The 21,984-nt window shown below is 42.7% G+C and overlaps 1 protein-coding gene across 2 annotated transcripts in view; it reads left to right on the top strand.

The window, feature by feature from the left end:
* Positions 1-930: 930 nt before the first annotated feature.
* lasp1 (LIM and SH3 protein 1) overlaps positions 931-21,984 on the top strand; it is a 36,821-nt gene continuing 15,767 nt past the window's right edge. Inside the window, exons 1-2 of one of the 2 annotated variants that reach the window (XM_034711114.1) lie at positions 931-1,247; positions 14,693-14,787. In XM_034711114.1, the coding sequence (XP_034567005.1) occupies positions 1,179-1,247; positions 14,693-14,787 (164 nt within the window). In that variant the 5' untranslated portion in view covers positions 931-1,178. The remainder of the gene's footprint in view (positions 1,248-14,692; positions 14,788-21,984) is intronic. The other variant, XM_034711113.1, reaches the window with a different exon arrangement.

Below are 21,984 nucleotides of genomic sequence, written 5' to 3' on the forward strand. Positions count from 1 at the left end.
GAGTGTAAACTGCCAAACAGCTGCTGTCAGTCTGCATTTTGATATAGTACACAGTAGTATATATGTCTAGCATATAGGGATGCACTGATGTTTTGCCAGTTTGTTCTCAGCCGGTCCTCGCCCTTCTCAGTCTCTTTTGTCAGGGTTGAAAGTGTCCCTCTGACAACCAGTGGCAGAGCCAGGGGTGGCCTGGGGTGGCCATGGCCACCTCTGAAAACGGATTGGCCACCCCTGTGGCCACCCTGAAATTCTTAAACATGATTGGCTATTTGCCATTTCAGAGGCATTACTTATATTGAAATTAGCTATTGTGTTGTTGTGTTTCAACAAGCTGCAGAGAAACTAGTTTCTTTGCATTTGAATATTATTTTTGTTGATGCTTTGACTTTGGACAATCATCTTTATTTTGAGTCCTTAGAGAGTTTAGTTCAGCAGATTTAAATGTTGATACTCTGTACCGTTACATTTTTAATGTCAACGTTAGAAATCTACAAAAATATTTTATAAAAGAAGTTAAAGTAGATGGTAATTATTGGAAGTAACCCTCTTAGGTTTGGGGTAAGCTGTTAAGTTTGTTTTCCACGCCTGGCCACCCCTTCAACAGTCAGTGCCCCAGTTTGGCCACCCAAGTCAAAACTGTCTGGCTCCGCCACTGCTGACAACACCCTTGGCCCAGCCTGGCCCCCCAGGAAAATTGGTCTAGAACCGCCACTGCTGGTGGGCCGGTTTTGGCCCATGGGCCTTATATTTGACACCCCTGTCCTAGGCAGTCAGTCCCACTTTCCCCCCCACCACGACGCCCCTGGTCAAATAGCAAAAAGTCCTCTGAAAAATAATAAAACCTTACTTCCCAAAAAAATTGAACCTCCCTCCCACACGGCCTCCCCTCTTCCCTTTTGGCTCGTGCACGCGCACTTGAGGAAGGGAGGGAGGTAGAGAAGGGGGAAGCGGGCGCGCGCTTTCCGTGTCTGCTTGGAGGACTGACAGCCAGCTGTGCGGCTACAACGACAACAACAACCTCCTGGATTTGTTACATACAAATAGATTAGTGTTGGTCTTCTACTGGTCCTAATCGTTCCCTGTTAGCTCGTTTTAAGTGTGGACTCGACAGCACACGGCTACAAAGCAGTATCCTCGGCGGTTTCCGTGCTAACTAGCTAGAAGAGCATTCCACCAACATGAATCCGAAGTGTGGCAGATGTGAACGAGTCGTTTACCCAACGGAAAAAGTGAATTGTCTGGACAAGGTAAGGACACGAAAGAACCCTTTATGTTTCTATTCCGCTTCTTTAAAAAACACTCTTTACAAAGCGAGCTCACATTCTGCCCTAACTGCCTCCATTTGCTCTGTGGGGGAACATGACACCCTGCTCATATTTTTTGTGAATGAATTGAAACACCCTCAACAGGACAGGTATGTCGCTAGCAAGGCAAGCTAACAGCTAGCTTAACGTGTGGGGGAAAAACCCCCGCTGAAAAACAGGATATTTGTGACCACTCCGAGATCACATCATTTATATATATTTATATATTTTATTATCAGGGCAGCAGATTTAGGCTATGCGACTGATTTAGCCCTGAACCAGCGCCTCGCAGCACTTCCGCCAGACAAGCTCGGTTTGGGCCTCTGCTTTGAAGAATAATGAAAACCCTTCCTCTTAATCACACGAGATTCACCTTAAAACACTAACCGAGCTAACATTTCATTTTAAGAACAATGCATTCCCATTGTAGCCAAGCGTTTCGTGTCATTTCTGCAACGTGGACTGATTTGTAACGTGTCTGTGTCTAATTCACTTGCTAATCCAAGTCAGGTATGATTAGTCCAGCTACCTCGATTAGTTTCCAGTCAGAGGAAGGAGCCTGATCTCAGCCAAGGGTTGTAATCTCGTCAGTTTTACCCACATTGGTTCTGTTGAGATCACTAATTCACAAAGGGGCAACACATTAAGTAGACTAATCTTGTCCCTGAGATCTCTGAGAGTCTTTATTCTAAAGTTATTGGTTTTTTGAATGCACAGACAAATACAAAATATGACATTTAACAGTAGAAACAGAGTTCTGTGACTGATGTTACAAAACACATTACAAAAAAACAAAACACCATTGAGATCCCACCCACCCCAGAACATTGATCACTTCACACACACACCTCACATTCATACCAACTTTAATTAGGGTAGACAAACAAAGAAACAAGCAGTACCAGGTAAATACATTAGGGAAAACAAGATCAGACAGAAATAGGTAATCATTACCTGAAAACAGGCTAGAGCATTGGGGAAGTCACTATAGGCTTTAGAGGCATAGACAAATTGTATAGACATAAGAGTGACGTAGATCAATTGTTTCCTAATACATGGAAAAATAAATAATAAAACAATTAAAAAATGAAGTAAAATAAAGAATAAAAAAGGAGATAAATAAAATATTAAAGCTCCATACATCACAGAAAACAAAATGAAGGAAATGGTAAAAATGTGCAAGCAAGGTGCACTCTCTTTGATTCTTTAAAAGTCAGATATGATGATCATGTGTGGATTCATGCATGAAATAAAAAAACCTGCTGTCCTCAGTTAGACTCTCACGCTGCACAAATAAAGAACATGCACCCTAGTGAACTTACTTGGTGGGTGGGGCCTGCAGTGATGAGCATATGCCCTAAGGATAGCGATAATATCACAATGCAGCGATTCTGACACAGTTAAACGACTCCTACGTCTAATTCAGTGAAAATACTAAATGCAACCAAGCGGCAACCTCCGGTCTCAAAATTTGAAGCCCATGCGGAAGTGCTAAAAACTGCAGTTCATCGAGGATCCACTTGAGGCTGGCTCCGGAAGTTCAGAAGATATTAAGATTATGAGTTTTTGTCCTCCAAATAAGGACATGACTGACTTGATTGACAGGCGGGAACACTAGCTGTTGGCTAGGAGGCTCAAACGCCGCCTCTTTACGTCACACTATTCCTTGAGTTCCGCATTTCCAATATGGCTGCCACCACCGATTGGCTTCAAAACAGCGCTCAGGAACAGATAGGTGAGGTCACGGATACTACGTCCATTATTTATAAAGTCTATGGCGCCGACATGAGGAGTCGTGAAGTAGTGAGGAGCACGTCACAATGGTAGAGGAAATCGGTGTAGAGCGCCATATTGTTTTAAAATTGAACTAATGATATTTGGTGCCAGCGATACAACAACCACATGTGACAGGATCAGGATATAGCATGGTATTGGTATTTCTTTACGTCCCCTAATCTGCATATCAATGTTTATATATTTTTGCCAAAGCAGGGCTTCAGGCGAGTAGATAATTTGTCTAATGGGCGTCCATTGAAAATCAATCCCTGTCTCCCTGTCGAGACATGCTTATCTGTCGGGGTTGACAGAAGGAGAAGGCGGGGAAAGACCGCCCAAAGCACATTATCTAAAGTAACATCAGCTCTTGATTGGATGCATTACTCCCCGGCTGCATGGATGTAAAGTTGAATGCATCATGACTAATGTTTCTCTAAGTGCTCCGGACTGGAATTGATTTACCTCTCAAAGACATCTTCATGCTCAAATCCGGCCAATCCTACAATTGCAAGTCTTGGTACACGGCTGTTATTGATGAGAACCAAATTGCCACAAAAGAAAGCCTGGATGTGTGCTGGAATCTGGCCTGAAGCAGAAGAAGAGTGCATTCCAGCAGACAGACACTCCCATAAAACGTGCTCTGTCAGAGGCCTGCTGTGTCTCCCTGCTCCGGAGCGAGCACAGGAGAGTAGCCTGCCGTCTGTCTTCGCTGCCATTCCGCATCAGCGCTCAAAACCTTCTCACACGCCAAAACAACCTCCCTTTTTCCTTCTTTGTGGCACACCCACACCCACACACAAACTGCCCTTCTGGTTTGCTGCGAGGCCACATTGGCTGGGTGTTTTTCAGTGTGCTGGGCTAGCTCAGGTGAAGGCTGCAGATACATTGGTATGCTCAGATGTTGATGAATACCTTTTACCTGACAGTCTGGCTGTATAAATCCCTCTGTTGTGGAGATGTAGAGCTACAGTGGCTTGCTTGTCTGTCAGCTGCATACCACTATAGCAGGGCTGGGCCCAGCGGAGGGAGTAGGCAGCCGAGCACATGTAAAGACAGGAAGTGAATTTAGGTTGCATGTCGGTGATGGTTTTTCCTTGCTGTTGGCCTCCCTCTGATCCTGAAAACCCCTGTTGATGGTTGTAAGTTTAGAGCTGCATGTGGATCACAGTTATATCTTTTTAAAGATTGAGTTTAGGGACGATTGAATTGAATCAATGAAAGTAGTAACAAGGACGCACATAAAGGTAAAACGGGCAAGGTTAGGTTTATATTTAATGTCTGGAGGACTGAAATGATTTGTATGTGTGCCACTGTAAGATTAACAGCCTTTTTCAGCGCTCAGGAAGTGTGTGTTTTCAAGATAAATTGAGAGACTAGTGCGGAGTGCCGATTGCTGGAAGCTCATCTCTCACAGAAACACTCGTGTCTGCTGGAGTGTCTTAGTACTTACTATCTGTACGTGCTGTCTGCATCTTTTATATTGAGGTTGCAAGGCCTGTTCCTACCTGCAAGTGAGGACACATGGTCCTACCTGATCCCACAAGATTGATTAATACATGGGTTAGATGCCTTTAAGCTGTGAATGTAATGTTCCTGTGTCGGCAAAGTATCCTGACAGTTTATCCTCAATAAGTAGGTTTTAGGTTCCAGCTCTTTGATATGTTATTAGGGTCATTATTAGCTAGGGATGTATTAAAGTGTTGCATCATCTGTCCATATCTTCGTCTTTAAGATGTGCCTTTATTTGAAAAAGGCCCAAAGACCCAACATCAAGACAGGATAAGATCCAGTCTCATCTTACACATTATGTATTGTGTAAGATGGGACTCGGTCTGATCTCATCTTAATCCACCATGAGCAGAGCACTTTGCAGCATTTAGCAAGTTACAGTGGCAAGGACAAACTTCCTTTAACAGGCAGAAACCTCCATAAGGACCAGACTCATGTTAGACATCTGCTGAGGCCGTGTTGGAGAGAGGGATAGAGGGAGATGAAGAGAGATAGAGATGAAAGTGATGAGAGGGATAGTAGTAGTTGTAGCCGCTGAAGACTGGCACGTCCACAGCAGCAGGTCAGAGGAACCTACGAGACAAGGGAGCTCAAGGACTCCAGAAAGGTCTATGGTTGGTAACTGTCAATGGTACAGGGAGGGTTAAAGTAAGTGATAGGGGGGGAGAGGGTTGTGATAGGATCCCCGTGTGCCAGTTCCCTCGGCAGTCTAAGTCTGGTCCAAGCCTGAGCCAGCTCTAACTATAAGCTTTATCAAAAAGGAAAGTTTGAAGCCTACTCTTAAAAGTAGAGAGGGTGTTTGCCTCCCTGAACCCTGACTGGTAGATGATTCCAAAGGAGAGGGGCCTGATAACTGAAGGTTCTACCTCCCATACTACTTTAAGAGACTATGCTGGGAGCGTAGTGTTCTAGAGGGGTAATATGAGCTCTTTAAGATACAAAGGTGTCTGACCATTGAGAGAGAACAGATATTTTTTTTTATGTAGATGTGTAAATAGTTAAATTCAACCGTCAAATCAGATTTAAGTTTCCTCAAAATTGATTTGAATGCAGCCGGATGGTTAAAGTAAGGCATAGCATTGCCACTGAGCTGAATCTTGTAATGGTGGACTTGTGACAGATTAAATGGTTGCAGGAAGGAATAAAAGCACATATTCATAAATGAAAGTGGATAGGTGGCAAAAGAAGCGGCTGCACTCACATGATCTAAAATGTTCAGCCATGGTTGTCATTTACTGAAGCGTGTGCAGAAATCCGATTTCACGCCTTATTTGCCTCACAAACTGATAAATCGGACATACTTGAGTTGCAACTGATGTATTTATTTATGTCGTTCAGCGTATACATTTGTGTTGTTTGGCTCCAATTTGGTCTTCCTGATTAACATGAGGGCCGTATTGTACTGCTGCTTCTTAGTCACAGGAAATGACTGAAGAAAGGGGGTTAAAGGTCAGACGAGTACAGTATTCAAGTTGTGCTGCTCTGTAGAGTCTGTGTAGCTTACATCATAAACCCTGAACTCATTTGTTGCCACATGCAACCACAAAGCTCTGTCATTTTAAAGATGTTTTATAGGAGGATTTGTCTGCATTTCTCTCTCCGATGGTCCCGTGTCAACACTTTTCCTCTGTCCCTAGCTTTCAGGAGTTCGTTTTATATTTAGAAGGATTATTTCTGAGGGCTGATTCATGTTCCCCGAAGCAACCAGAGGTGAGGAATCTGTCCAACCACTAACAGTCACCTCCCTTTAATGACTCACAGTCACAATAAACACACATTTAAGTCAAAATCAGCTGAGGTGTTGACTACACTGAGCAACCATGTACTTCTTCTTCTCTTGCGCAGTTAAAGAGAAGATGAAGTAGTACAAAGAGTTGTTGTTCCTTTCCTGGTTGGTTACAGCTTCACTTGTTGCACCACCTCAAAACAGAATGAAGAAGGAACTAGTAAGAGATGGTTTTTGACAGTGTGAACTAAACCGTTAGAAGTTAAAGTGTTAAAAGACTCCTAAGAAAAGGGGCTTCATGGGTAATGTGTGCATGTGACATCGTCTGGCCTGAATATGGGGAATGAGTCTGGGAACTGGGAGGATGTCAGCTGGAACAGTGCACTCATGCTGTCAGTTAATCTCAGGTTAAAGTGTAGAGGCTGTTGAATTTAAAGGACTTGAAGTTGCACATTTACCATAATGGCTCACTATAAAAAGCATTTGGCACACAATCAAATGAGTAAAGCTCAAGTTCACTCAACTCAAAGAAATAAAAGGTGTCCAAACTATGAGAGAGCAAAAAACATGAAAGCTTATCATCCTCTAAGTAGTAGTACCAATAAAGGTTTAATTCATCATGCAAGACTTTACTGTACTACATAAAGGGAAAGGGAGGGACTATGTTATACTTTGTTGGAATAAATAAACAAAATGCAAAATCTCTTTGTTTGAGTTTCCATCACATTCAGAAACTACTGCTTTTTCCATTCGCATTGTTCTCAACAGGCGGCTCATTTTCTGCTCGCTCAGGAACTTACATATAAAACTTACATTTCTTGTAGGAAACAGATTTTATTTTCTTACAAAAACTCCTAAATATGTAAAAGAAAAAAAAAAAACTTAAACACATTATATTTATACAAAAGTAACAATCAATGATGATGGGAGACAGTGACACCGGTTTGTTGTGGTAGCTGTCACGCAGAAAACCCTGCCTCACAAAGATAGGCCATTGGATGTGGAAGATGGTTTTCAGTGCTTTTGTGGCGATCTCAGAATATTACGCCTTGGTTCTTAATCCAGAACATCAACAGTGTTGAAGTTATCTCAAATATACATTTAATAACGGCCAAATTCATCCAGATCCGTGTCCAGTCTGTCTCTGATCCGTCACGGCACCGGATCTGATTGGTTTCTATTCTAGCCAATGTGTTAACTTCCACTGGATCCGCTCCGTTGCGTTCCGGCTTCGTCTCTGATCCGGCAGGTCGAAAACCCTCTGGATCAGATACGCAAGGCTTCTATTTTTGCCGGACGCCGGATCACGACGCATCAATCTCAACAGAGCAGATGGAGCGGGACAGGCACCAAAACAAAATAAAAACATCCGATTCATTTTCATAATAAAACACTCTGTGTTATCACCAGATCGCATTTCACTTAACTACAACAACAAACCGTCATGATGAGTGGAGCAACACCTGGAGTCAACAGGTCAGAGGTTTTCAGAGGACCAGTATGACAACATGGATGGGTAGAGGAGGAGGAGACTCCTTGATTTGGTCACATGACTCCAGCTTTCTGGCGGTCCTGCGCTGTGTTGCTTCCGAAAACGCGACCGGGGAGGTGGAAGTCCCATGTAAAGCAATAAAGCCATTTTTTTTTTGTAAGTGCTGTGCTCCTCTTCTGCTTCATCATTGGGCCTCTTCCTCCTTTCAAAGAATCTCTCCAGAGATGTTTGTTTTTTACTTATTTTAGCTAGCATGTGGGCTTCATTTTTTTGGGCATCACAGCTTTGACAGGGAAAGATATGTGTCAAATCTTGACAGTCAGGACGCACAGATGGATGTGATGGGCAGAGAATCTGGTCGTTTAAAAAAAATGTAACACCTACACACTGATTGTCAGAAAAGGGAAATGATTTATTTGTTGTGTGTGGCCTGGTAACAAAAGATCCACGGCCTGCTGGTTGGAGACCATCCACTGGTTTACAGTAGAAATCTTTGCTTGGGATCAGCCCTACAAGCATGAAACGGTAACATAATCAGAGTTTTGGAAAGAATTGGAAGAAGTGTTCTGACCTTTCACCCAAACTCTGCCTCATCTCTAGGTTTACTCTGATTTACTTGTTTTAATGCCTCGTTGCTGGGGCGCCAGCTCGTCATTACGTGTGTTACTGAGTGCACATTGCAGTCTGAAGTGGTTTGGAAAGTGTGCTAAGTGCATACTCTACTACTCCAGCATAGCATTGTCTTTGCAAGTCACTGTCTGCCTGCGGGCGAACAACAAAGCCCTTGGCATGGGTTAAAAAAAAAATCAATGGCACCAGGTAGACAAATATTTAACCAGCGTGCTGTAATGAGTTAGAGTTTCCTTTATTAGAACCAGACAGATGTTGGCACTCTGTCTTTCGGCATATCTTGCTCGTAATTATCTTCTACGCTGAAAGAAAGCTGCTGTCATGACCTACTATGTGTGTGTGTGTGTGTTTTATTTACCAAGCCCTTATTAGTTTGAGCTAAATATCTGAGACAAGGAGCCGTCACAGCTTCTTTAACTACGGGCCTAATAAGCCTCTAAAAGCATAAAACAAAGTGGTTTCTAGTGAAGTCAGATGACCAGGAGGGTCCAAAGGGAGGCCCGTCAGTGTTATAAGGCTTTAAATGCCACTGATGCTTGATTTAGTAATTACCAGAGGACTGAACTGGGGAAAATCCATCTATTATGTACAGCAGATTAAGTAGACTTTTCATTTCTCTTCTAAAAATAGATTATATTCAGAACTGGTCATCTCATCAGTGTAGGATATTACACCAGCCGTGTCTTACTCTGTGGGTAACTTGGAAGCTGCCGAGCCAAATGATCCAAACCAGAGTCTCTGTTATAATCACTGATGTTTTGATGAGTGTGTTGCTTCTCTTTAGAAGGTGAAACAAAGTGATGTATCTTCTAGGGATGGGCATTTCAAGCCAAAATACTATTGGATAATCATTGGCCCATTAACAGTTGTTTGTGTGGCAAGTAGCGTTCCCTGACAGCGCCTGTCTCGACCTTTATGTCGGTGTTTTTGTGTCATGGCGTGGCATGTATGTTTACATTTTACAACAATGCTCAGTCTCTGGAAATACATGTGTAGTAGTGTGAGATTCAGAAACAGAGAAATCGCTGCCAATGTTTTCTTCTTCTTTTGCTGTTTAATGCAGTTAGCATTCTTCTTCTTCTGTTTGCTAATGCGGTTAGCAAATAGTTCTAAGACGCTCTATAGCCACCGTCTGGCAGGAATACCGTATTATAACCAGGCACCTGTAAAAACAATGAAAAATTGTACTTTTAAAATGAGAAAATATTCAAAGTAACTCTTTGATTTATACTAAGTGAACAAATATTCGAAAATCATTGCCCATCCCTAGTGTCTTCCTGTGTAGACCAGCTCTGACACAGGAAGTGGTCTGTAGCATGTATTGTGTTAAACAGGTCACTGAATTGTCTCCAATCAGTCTGGATGTAGTATGACGGAGCCTGTCCACAGTCAGATACTCACTAACCCTCCCTGGGTGTGTGATGCGTTTGCATACAAGGTGTCTGAACTTTGCGTTGGCCCCTCAGATAGCTTGCAGGGTTTTGTTTTTTTTGCACGGGCTAAATTGTCATTGGTCCTCACCAAGAGGGACCCATGAGGCTGACAGAGCATTTTTTGCTCTTGACTGGAGCCATAGATCTCTGCTGACACACGTGCATTATGCACTTAGACATATAACCTACATACAGAGCAAGATCACACTCACACTGTTCATACCAGGGCACACATATAGACAAGCACGCACACATGCCCCTGAGCTGCACTGATACAGGGAGACAGGGAGGTTTTTTTTTTTATGTGTGTTTTATTTCTAGAGCTCCATCTCTGCAGTGTCCTCATTTTCCAGCTGACTGCCAGATCGTGGCGGGGAAGAGCCAGGTTTTCCTGGAGCTGGACAAGGCTAACTACTGCATGGCCTCTGTAACACACATTTAGCATGTCTCTCACCCCTTCTTTCCCCTTTGGCTTCAATTCAGCTTAATCCTATGAGTCAGGTGTATGTCTGAGACCCAAAATACAATCCTGTATATTACAATAGTGTCTTGGTTTAGATGAGTGGTGCTTTATGCCTAGTGTTAGAATACATCTCGAATGTGTCTCCAGTAACCACTTGTGATCATATTTCGCTTCCCTTTGCACATTTGATTTTATCTGAGAGAAGCTGCAACTGCTGCTGAGCTGAGAATCTGTGAGTTCAGCCATACTGCAAGGGAAGAAGCCTGCAGCAGCTAGATGCATACTGATTAAAATACAGGTGCATCTGGTCGTCCTGTTAATGTGTTAGCTATTTAAGTAGCGATTAGTGAAGTCAACGTGTTTTAGCTAGGCTGTATTACCAAGTTTTACTCCTGTCCTAAGGTAGGGCTTCAGGGACCCCCAACTCTCACTTGTTGGTTGGTTTATGTTAATGTTAAAGACCATAAAGACTCAACGTGACACACAAAGAAACTAGACACCATGAGATATGCAAATGACTGGTGGACAGCCTGTGCATGTGACAACTGATACAACTGTCTGTGTCTTTAAGTTAAAAACAGCTTAGACTGGTGTTACAGTTATGTGTGGTGCCTTCTGTGAATTTTAGCACCTCTTTGTAGAGCTGACCCCATTTGATTCTGATTCGTTTGAGTCTGAACAGTTTGACCTTTGTTCACCTGACAGGGTGGTGTTGCCCATGTGAAGGCCGGAGGGTTACGAGGATCGTCACAGTGAAATGTGGGTTAGCAGGTTTTGCAAGGCTTAGGAAAAGTTTGCTAAACACTTGAGTTCAGGGCGCCTGTTCTCTGGAGTAGACCCAAGGTCAATATTTATCCTGGAAAACAACAGGAGTATCAAAGTCCATGCTCAGCTGTGATGCTCACTTTCCTCCCTGGTAGCATTTTATTCACACCTTTTTGTGAGATCCTCTACTGCTCATTCTCTGATCTACCATTATTACAGATTCACTGCAGAGTTACAAACATGGCTGCTGCCCTACACGTAGACGAAGCAGGCAGTATGTAAAGATGGCGGCAACCACAGCTGCAGATCAGCTGAAGCGGGAGGAAATGGAATCTGCCTGCAGTATGTTATTGTTTGTAAGGGGATTTGCCGTTGCAGTACTAGCAAGAACAATAGAAAGGGAGAGCAATGGAAAGAGGAACATGATGTGTCCATGTGCAGCTCCCCCAGGCCTCACTGGGTTCTAGTGGGATGAGGAGTTTGCATTTGAAGGCTTGGCCCAGTGTGTTTGGCGATGGATCACAGCGACGCTGAACAGAGCTAAGGCTCAATTTCGGCGTAGAGCCCCCTTTTGGTACCATATAGCTGGCTCACAGCTACAAACACCCATGTCAGACACACTTACACTTCCCTTGTTGCAACCCTGGGTGGTCCATTACATCCAGACAGGACACACAAGGCCTCTCTTAAATCCAGCCTGAAGCCATGTTCATGTTCGATAATTAAAGATGCTAATTGTGCTGTATGTTGCGTTGTGTTTTCAGACATATCTCCGCTGTGGTCCGTGTTCATGAGCAGCTCTCAGAGACGGTAACCCTCACCACCCTGCTGATTTATTACCAGCTGTATATCAGTGCAGTAACACATGCTTTAATATCATACTGTGTCACTGCGTGCAGGGGTAATGCTCACTTCTTACTCAGCGGAGACCATGTGGAATCAAAGTTGTTGTGTGCATGTGTTTGTAAGGGAAACATCAAGAAGGCGATGTTGTACTCTGATGTGTTCTCGCATTTTGAATCATCTTTTCTGCGCTGTTTGTTTGGAAGATTAGTGCGTGTGTGTGTGGGCAATTGGTAAAGAAAGTGATAAAGAGTGGGAGAAAGAAGGAGAGGGATGACAGAGTGCCCTGAGGCCATGTTAATAAGGACTCTGTCTTTCTTCCCTCCCATTCTTTCTGTCCTGCTCTTTCCGTGTCTTTGCACTCCTCCCTCTTTTCCCTTGACGATAGCAGGAGAAGCCAGATCATTGCTTCACTCTCTGGCGTTTTCTCTCTCTGCCTCTCTCTCTCTCTCTCTCTCTCTCCCTCAGCCACCCCTCCCCTCCCCTGCTTGCTCCATCCTATTGCACTCTCCAGCTCCTTCCTTTCATGTTTCCTCCCTCCTACCAGTTTTCTCCAGTCTTCCCTCTTTGAACCCTCAGGCCACAGATCAGCCCAGTGCCAGGAGGGAAAAGGAAAGGAGGCGAGAGGGCGAGTGGAGAGGAGGAAGGGGAGGATAGAGTTGTGAGAGGTTGATGGTGGAGCTAGTGAAACATCCAGATATGGAGTAGTTGGACAGTAAGAGGTTCAATAGGAGGTTTACAGATGTTTTTTTATGATCAATGTTGATCAAAATTGAGAAAGCTGTAAGTTTGAGGAGTGCCCAGATACATTAACAGAGACTAGAAGATACCACATGGTTCAGCACATAAACTTTACATCATAGTTTGATGACATGTACTAAAATTGTCTCTCATGACTCTGGACTCTGTGTGCTGATCTTCCGGTCCCCACTTCAGCTCAGCTTGTTACTGAGCGTTCAGCTTGTTTTATGTCTGAATTCCCTCACTGCTGATTGTTCACAGATCTTGTAAAGGAAGTCAAATTATTCAAAGAGGTCTCCTCCCCTTCACAACAAACAGAACAGATGATTAAAGCTACTTGAAGTAAAACACCAAATGAAGCATTACAGGTGAAATATATCTGTTAGCTGAGCTGCAACTGTCTGATGTGTTTTTCTGAAGTCATGCTTCACCAATCAGCAACCTCCGGTCTCAAAATATGAAGCCCATGCTGGAGTGTTATAAACTGCAATTCATCGAGCGTCCACTTGAGGCTGGCTGCAGGAACACCGGAAACCACATACACACGAATTCAAAAACGGACGCTCTTTACAGCATTAGTAAACATGTTTACAGCCTGGTACAAAAAAACTGCTTTGGTCTACGTCGCCACTTTCTCTATCGGCCCCATAGAAAATATGGACGTAGTATCCGTGATGTCACCCATCTGTTTCTGAAGCATGTTTTGAGGCCAATCGTTGGCGGGAGCCATATTGCTGTTGTTGAGCGATTGTGACGTAAAGAGGCAGGCTTTGAGTCTCCTAGCTAACAGCTACAGTGTTCCCGCCTGTCAATCAAGTCAGCTGTGCCTCTCATTGGAAGACTCGTTATCTCAATATCTTTGAAATTGCAGCGTTCACCCCCGTACAGTGTGTGCCGATCGAGAAATGAGCTATCCAGACTACACTTGTTTTTTGTACCAGGCTGTAAACATCTTTATTTCTGCTGTAAAGATCGGCTTTTTTTAATTGTTGTGTATGTGGTTTCCGGTACTTCCGGAGCCAGCCTCAAGTGGATCCTTGATGAACTGCAGTTTTTAGCACTATTTTTAGACTGGAGGTTGAGGCTGGATTGGCACTCACTGTAAGGGGGAGAATTTTCTTATAACACAACGGTTCAGAGTATATGAAGATTACGAGTTCTGCCCAAATAAGGACATGACTGACTTGACTGACTTGACTGACAGGCGGGAACACTTAGGCTTTTGGTGAGGAGGCTAAAGGCCCGCCTCTTTATCTCACACTCGCTCCACAGAAGTTAGGTTGTGTTCAGCATTTCCAATATGGCTCCTGTCGACAAAACTTCAAAACAGCTCTCAGGAACAGATGGGTGACGTCACGGATACTACGTCCATTATTTATACAGTCTATGTCCTTAACATGCAAGCAGATATGCTGTTGGTTCCGTCTAAATCAAGTAAAAGTGTCTAAGGTTTGTTGTTGTCTCAAATTTTTTATCACAAAACCTATTAAGACCACATTGAATCATAGTCCTACCAGTAGACCAGTGACAGTCCACGACCGCACAGAATGAAACCAACATTTTACAGTTATTATAAAGATGTCAAAATTGGACGGCACATGATTTGATTCTATATTTATCAATCCACTTATAAACTGAAACCACCTAACCACTCAATTTGTTCTCTAAAGGGTAAACTGGTTCCTTGTAACTGCTCGGTGCCAGCAAACACAAACTGCAGTGTTTTCACTTTGCTCTACTTTTTTTCTCTCCCCCCACAAAGTTCTAACAGTCACTCTTCTTTCTGTCTATCCAGCCACTGTGGCTGTGAAACCTCAAGGGAATAAAAAGTAGTTCTGGCCTCGCTCATTCAATTAGCTCTCCTGTGCTAGTGTGGGTGTTTGTTTTTTTGTGTGTGCGAGCAGTAATCTCTGCTTTTGCAAGGTTCTACTCAGGAAAGGTGAATCAAATGCCACAGATCTCTCCCTCTTCATCATTTAATTTCTCCTCTGTGTCTCTTGTCTCTTACAGTACTGGCATAAAGGATGCTTCAGCTGCGAGGTCTGCAAAATGACTCTAAACATGAAGAACTACAAAGGCTTTGACAAGAGACCATACTGCAATGCGTAAGTTGTCCCTAAAGTCATCATTTTGTGTGTCAGTAAGCATGTGCTGTGTTTTTAGTTTTTTTTTATGCTCAACTGGCTCAGCCTGCTTCCCAGAGACACTGACAGCAGCGTTTAATCTGTCCACAGACGGAAATACGACTCTCTAAATGTGTGTGTATTCATGTTGAAACCCCAACCAAGGCCCCTGTCTGCCTCCTCTGCTGTTTATCATTGACTATTCCAGCTCCCCCCTCAGAGAAAAGCCCTATATGTGGTGTGGGAAAGTGCCTCCCTCCTCCTCCTCGTTTGGGAAGGGGACGGGGGGTGGGGGTGTCAACAAAGGAAATTCCTGAAGTTCCTCTACAGTGACACAGGCGGACACACTGAAAACTAGCATGTCCACTCACGCTTCACCACATACTCACTCAGTTAAGGCTCAACAGGAATCCATGGAATCTCCCTCGTCCATTACTTGTAATGATTTTCTCCTCCTCTGTGTGTGTGTGAGAGAGTTGGATGGTGTCCGGAGAGGGAATGCAGGGAGGAGGCGTTGCAGCAAGTTCTGAATTTTTTTGTGTGCATGTTGCCTAAAATGCAGTTTTATCGCCAATAAAACAAATCAAGGCGTTAAGCAGTGTCATCCTGAACCCTGGAAAATCTATAGCGGTATTGTGGTCTCTGATGTATTCTTCATCCTTGATCCACGACTGATACCAAAGAAAGCTGATGTGTTCAAAATCTACAGCGTGTTTTTTATTTTGTTTTAAGGACATTGTATATCCTTGTCCTTGTTTGGACTTAGATCACATCCGCTGCGACTGCTGGAGCCTAACAATGCATCCAGACTGACAGCAAGGCAACTTTTCTCTTCCTGTACTTGTCCAAATGTTGGCTGCCGAAGTGTTCTCTGTCACTTATGAAAAAGTAAAGGCGTTCCCAGCTGACCGACAACCAGCACCAGCAGGATGTGACTAATGTGATACATTTGTGAGGGTTATTTTCGTTTTCATTGTCGTGCAATTTTCGTTGGTTGTTTCCCCGACTAATCAATTAGATTTTTGCTTGCCAGACAAATGGAAAACAATGTTTATTAGTGCTCCCCAAAGCCAAAGATGGCTTCTTTAAATGCCTTTTTTATGTTCACAACACAAATGTATCCAGTTGACTCTCATTTATTGCATTGCAATTTCTCTAAAACACTTATTGCTTGGTTATCACAATAGTTTGAAAAATATATATATAATAGTTGACAACAAATTCATTGTCATTCCTGCTCTTACATGTAGTAACACCACTTTGAATATTTGCACCCATAAAATATTGTAATTCCATCCCGAGCAAGCAAAACCACATCAGAAATGCAAATAGGTAAATAGTTTCAGGCATGATAACCAAATTTGTCTCTCTGCTTCTGAGGCACTCCCACCTCACAGGTGAGTAGATGTCGCAGTATGTGAGTGTGTGAGCCCTGCACTGAGGATCTGTAAAATTTAAGAGCTCTTGTGAGCCAGCTTGATCGAGACAAGAAAGACCCTTAAAAATAACATGAAATCAAATCATCACTTGTGTGTATTACCTACACCTGTGCTTTCCCTAGTTTGGCATGCTTCTTTGAAAAACACCTACCAGTTGTTGCTTTAAGGTAGATTTTTTCGATCACACAAGTATGAATATAACGAATGTTTGATATATTTGGGGCGAGGGTGGCCTAGCGGTCTAAGCACCCCACATACAGAGGCTACAGTCCTCCATGCAGGGGCCGCCGGTTTGATTCCCGGCCGCGTCCATTTCCTGCATTTCTTTTCCCGCTCTCTCCCCACATTTCCTGTCTCTCTTCAGCTGCCCTATCAAATAAAGGCAAAAAGCCCCATAATATAACTTAGTTGTTTCACCCCAAACCACAGGAAAGGGAGGGGGCGCTAATGTGTCGTAAACGCTAGGTGCCACCCAACATTAAACAGAATAAGACGACTGCATTAAACGGCCTATCAAGTTGCAGAGTAAGAGGTAGGCGGGGCTTAAAAAAGTTAATTGTAAATTTAAATTATGAAAATGATCTAAACCCTGAGAAAAATAAGGATCTACAGACTAAAACTTCACAATCTCATCTTACACTAAAGACCTGCTTCCTGTTAGCACTGTCAGAAATGATTGATTTAAGGAAGCTTATCAGAGAACCTAATCCAGATACAAGCTAACAAACCGTCTTCAACTTTCACTCAGGAGCAAAAATGTGCCTTCAAATTGAAATGAAATAATGATTTGATATTCATTGTGATAATTAATGATATCAACTGATATAAAAATGATATTGTGATGACATCTTTTTCAATATTGCCCAGCTCTACACCTGAGCAGCTCAGCTCTACACCTGAGCAGCTCAGCTCTACACCTGAGCAGCTCAGCTCTACACCTGAGCAGTTCAGCCCCTGTACCCAAATGCTTTCTGTTGTTTTGGTTGTGCCTCACTGCTAATCCTCCTGACTCCAATGTTGACTTCCTTGCTGTAAAGTGAGGACTACACCTTTATGATTCATCTTAAAGTGCAAGGTTGGGTGACCACAGTAAATCCACAGCATAGCTACACCCAACTGCAACCTGGGCAGAGGTTCAATTAGCCATAATCCTTGCTAACACATGCAGCATATGCAGGTATAATCATAGATATGTTATGTGATCATACATGGTAGTTTTAGGTACCAGTAAACTTCTTCTCCTTTCTAAATCTAGCTTCTCAAAGGGACTCTTCCCCCTCTCCGACTCTTTCTTGTCTCCATCAAGTCTGTAACCACCTACAGCAGGTGTCGTCCTACTTTCAGGACACACTGTCTTCTTCCTTCACCTTCCTGCTTCCGATGTTCCCTTGTCTGTCTTAGCCAGCAGCAGCAAAACTCTTGGGAGTCTGTTTATTGTGCCTCTTTCCGTTTGTTTAAAACCAGTCTTGTTGGAGTAAACATCATCAGTGGAAGAGCCTCCTGCTTCAGGAGAGGAATGCAGTCTGCGTTCTCCGCGTCCTTCGTATTCTTCTGTTGGATAACTGCTTTATCATTACTGCTCTATATTTGCCTTTAGTAATTGATATAGGCCTTGTTTGTTTTCTCCTTATTCCCACCCACCTCTTCCCTGAGAATCTCGTCCCTGATTAGACGCTGGAGTCACAGGGGGGGGATTGTGGGAGATTTAGGAGGGCCGATAAGTAGACAGAAAAAAAATCTTAATTTCCCCTGGAGACTGCTGGAGAACTGGTGGGACTTAGCCACAATGACACATATCCTGAAATTAACCAAACCATCATCGTGGTGTTATGAAAAGCTTGTCAGAGACGTCTTGATTTAGTGCTTTTATTCATATCGCTGGGAGGCTCTCTTCCATATAGCGTTATTCTAAATCATTGTTGATAGATTAAGAATAAATAACGAGTGAGATTACGAGCACTCTCACAGAGCGGTGTGACACCGCTGGTTTGTTTGGTTTGTGAGAGATGCTGCTTTCAGGATCAGTCTGGGAATGGGCTTGTTCATACCCGCAGAAAGGCCGGGTCAGGTGAATATGAAATGAACTCTGTTGTATGAGCTATATTGTGTAATGGATTCTACCAGGCACTCTACAACCGACTCGTGTTGTTGTTTTTCTGCTCTTCTAGGGTTGAAAACTGAATGGACAATTGAACTCAGCATGCCTATTTCTTTAATTTACATCAGTGTTAAATATAAAGCTGAGAGAGAAACAACCGTAAACATTAAAACTCGTCACTTCTTACATCCTCATATTGAAAAACAAAACAACAGCACTTGAAATCATGTGAGGAGCATGTTAGTCAGGGTAAGATTTCTCTTAATTCGACATCTGACCTTGAAAAACCCTGTTTCCTGTTTGATTTGAGATGGGATGTCAACATGAACCGGACGCCACATACTCTGAAAGTATCCAAATCTTGCTTCTGCCTGCTGCAGCTCTTCCATGTTGTGTTTTGATGGGATGATATCTGTCTGTATTTAACAGTCACCTGCTCTTCATTACAGTTGTAAAGTCAGATATCTTCTACATGATGATGTAATGTTTCTCCTGAATGATGCATTAAAACCTTTTCAGGTCTCACAGGGGCAAGCTGCCAACCACTTCTCCTGGTTCCACTGTACAAACAGGGATCTCCTCCTGCACAGTAGGCGGTTTGTGTGTGTGTGTGTGTGTGTGTGTGTGTTTTTGATATTACACATGCGTGGCCTCTTCACTCCTCCATTTTGATCACTCCCTCTTTAGCGTTCACAGAGGCTAACTGAGTTTGTGCATGTGTCACCAACTCCTGTCTGCAACTTATTACCTCTTTATACAACCTGACAGATAGATGAGTGTTCTTGTGACTCACTCGTAGCCTCAAACGGGCAAACAGGCAGACACACATTACCAGATCCCTCTGACTCACTCAGCGTCTGCAGCACTGTTGTATGTTTGTGTAGCAATTTACTGACCCATGAGTGCAAGGATAGTTACTAAAGACACAGTGAAGATGACATGAGCGCTGTCAGTGTTAGCAGAGTCAAAGGGAAGTCCCCTAAAAAGAGTCAGATAAACACAGTTAGTAAAAAAGGTCTGAACATATTGAAGCATTATTCTCTTACTTATTTTGTCTCATACACTACCAGTCAAAGGTTTGGAAACACTTTCTCATTCAACGTTTTTTTATTTATTTTAATTACTTTCAACACTAAATTAATACTGAAGGCATCAAAACCATGAAAGAACATATATTGAATTATTTAATTAACAAAAAAGTGTTAAACAAACAAAAATATTTTTTATAATTTAGATTCTGTAAAGTAGCCCCCTTTTGCCTTCATGACAGCTTTGCACACTCTTGGTATTCTCTCAGTCTGCTTCATGAAGTGGTCTCCTGGAATGGCTCTAAGTGAACATGTAAGCCTTGTTAAGAGTTAATTTGTAGAATTTCTTGCCCACTTAATCAATCAATCAATCAAGCTTTATTTATATAGCACCTTTCATACAAATCAAATGCAATCCAAAGTGCTTTACAGCGACTGAAAACAAGAAAGAAGCAGACATAAAATAATGGCAAGACATATTAAAAAAACAAAAATGGATTTTAAAATAGAGACTAATGCACACTAACAGCAATAAAATATGTGTAATTAAAATAAGTTAAAGCATCAAATTAATATTAAGAATATAAATATTTAAAATAAGTACATTTAAAAAAGGGTAAGGATAAGAGTTGAACATAAAATTAAGGCTAAAAATGTCAATAAAACTGAGTAGATAAATTAAGTAAATAAATGAATGAATAAATAGATAAAAATAAGATAAGATAAACAGTTAAAATTAGTAAATAATAAAGCAATATTTAAATCAATATAACAGTAAAAAGTAGGTAATACAATTGTTAAACCTTACATAAAAGCCTGACAGAATAAATATGTTTTTAGTTAACTTTTCAGCTAATGTGTTTGAGACCATCAGTTGTGTTGTTCAGAGATAGGGTTAGTACACAGTGGATAGCCCTATTTGACTACTGTTGTAATCCAGATTATGGGAAAACTAATTCATTTCATAGTTGTGATGTCTTCAGTATTAATCTACAATGTTGAAAAGAATTAAAATAAATAAAAACATTGAATGAGAAGGTGTGTCCACACTTTTGACTTGTAGTCTGCACCTGATGCAGCGTTAGATCAGCCCTAGGATTTTAACCCTTCAGGTACCAGAAGTAAAGATAAAGCTAGTGACATGTGTCAGCAAAGATAAACAACTCTGTGTAACTGTGATCATCAGATACCCCTCAACAATGAACAAAGGCCTCATTTGCCTCTGCTGCTAACGTAGCTCACCGCCACATCTAAATATTGTAGATATCTTCAGGAAAGGAGTGCTAGCAGCTGTAAAGGCCTGGTGTGAGCATGCACAGACTTGCATGTGTTCATATGGATGCAGCAGGGATCAAGTGCTTTAGTTTGTTTTCTATCACAGAGCTTTCAACGACCAATTTCAATCAACCTCGCTTCTGTTTTTCAGATCTGACTCTACTCCTGCTCTGGTCCTACACTCAGTTTCTTTAAAGTGGCTGCTTTCTTTTTTTAAACAGCGCTTTATGTAAAGTGTGCCAACCACAGTCCTTTTGTCTAAGTGTTTAACGTCCCTCCATCAAGTCAGAACAAATGCTAATTAAAAAGTATATTTACCTCGTTGTCACGGAAACAGTAAACACATTGCCTGAATGGGTTACCCAGAGGCACGGATAGTGGTTGGTGATTTTTGAGGTCACCGTGCACCCTGAGGCAGGCTGGGAACTGCAGTCCACACGAGCTGTTAGATACGCTGTGAGGGTTCTTCCTCTCCTGCTGGGTTTGAGCCATATGTTTCAGGACCACTCTGCACCGTTATTAGGGGACCTGAAGGCAACTTGTGCACAGAAGCCGCCTCTGTTCAAGAACACCAACTCATGCCCTGCATGCTAAAACCACTGACAGAGGTTTAGGTAACCAATGAGCGAATGTGCGATGAATTGCTTTAAGATGGTGCTCCATGTGCTGCATGCGTGCATATCTGCATGGAAGCTGCTTGTTGATGCTAACTTGTGTATATTTATGTTTGTTAAATTTATTCCAGGGGAAGTTGTTTTTCTCCTGAACAGCAGGAGGTCTGGTGGAGTCTGCGACTGTCAAGAGAACTTCCCAGAATCCATTCAGAAAAGAGACTCGCCTTCATGCTCTGCTGAAGGGCTGCCCATGACATCATTCACACTCACCCAGTGTCTCTTTGACCCTACTGCTGTGCCCTTCCTCTTCTTCCTATCCCCCATAGGGCTGTGCCTGTTTGTGTGTGTGCATTGTAAGCATGTGTGTGTGTGTGCATTGTAAGCATGTGTGTGCGTGCGTGCGTGTGTGTGTGTGTGTGTGTGTTTTGAAAGCTTGGAACCCTTTTTCCACACCTGCTATGGCTCACTTCCAGAACTTTGCAACCTTGAGGCTCTCTCATCCCCCCACACAGCCGCTGCCTGCACTTCCTCTGTCTCAGACTACCTTGGCTCACACTGACAGAGCATTGTGTGTAATACTGACATGCTTTTTGTCTACAGGGGCTCCTAACTCAACCTCAGGACCACCTTGAATAACAAATGCCCCCACTGTGGGGCCACAGACTGCACACTGCTTGAGTTATGCTGTTTTTTCTCTGAGAGTTTTTGGCTTGAGCAGCACAGTA

Source organism: Notolabrus celidotus, chromosome 20 (assembly GCF_009762535.1).
Source record: "Notolabrus celidotus isolate fNotCel1 chromosome 20, fNotCel1.pri, whole genome shotgun sequence".
NCBI lineage: Eukaryota > Metazoa > Chordata > Actinopteri > Labriformes > Labridae > Notolabrus > Notolabrus celidotus.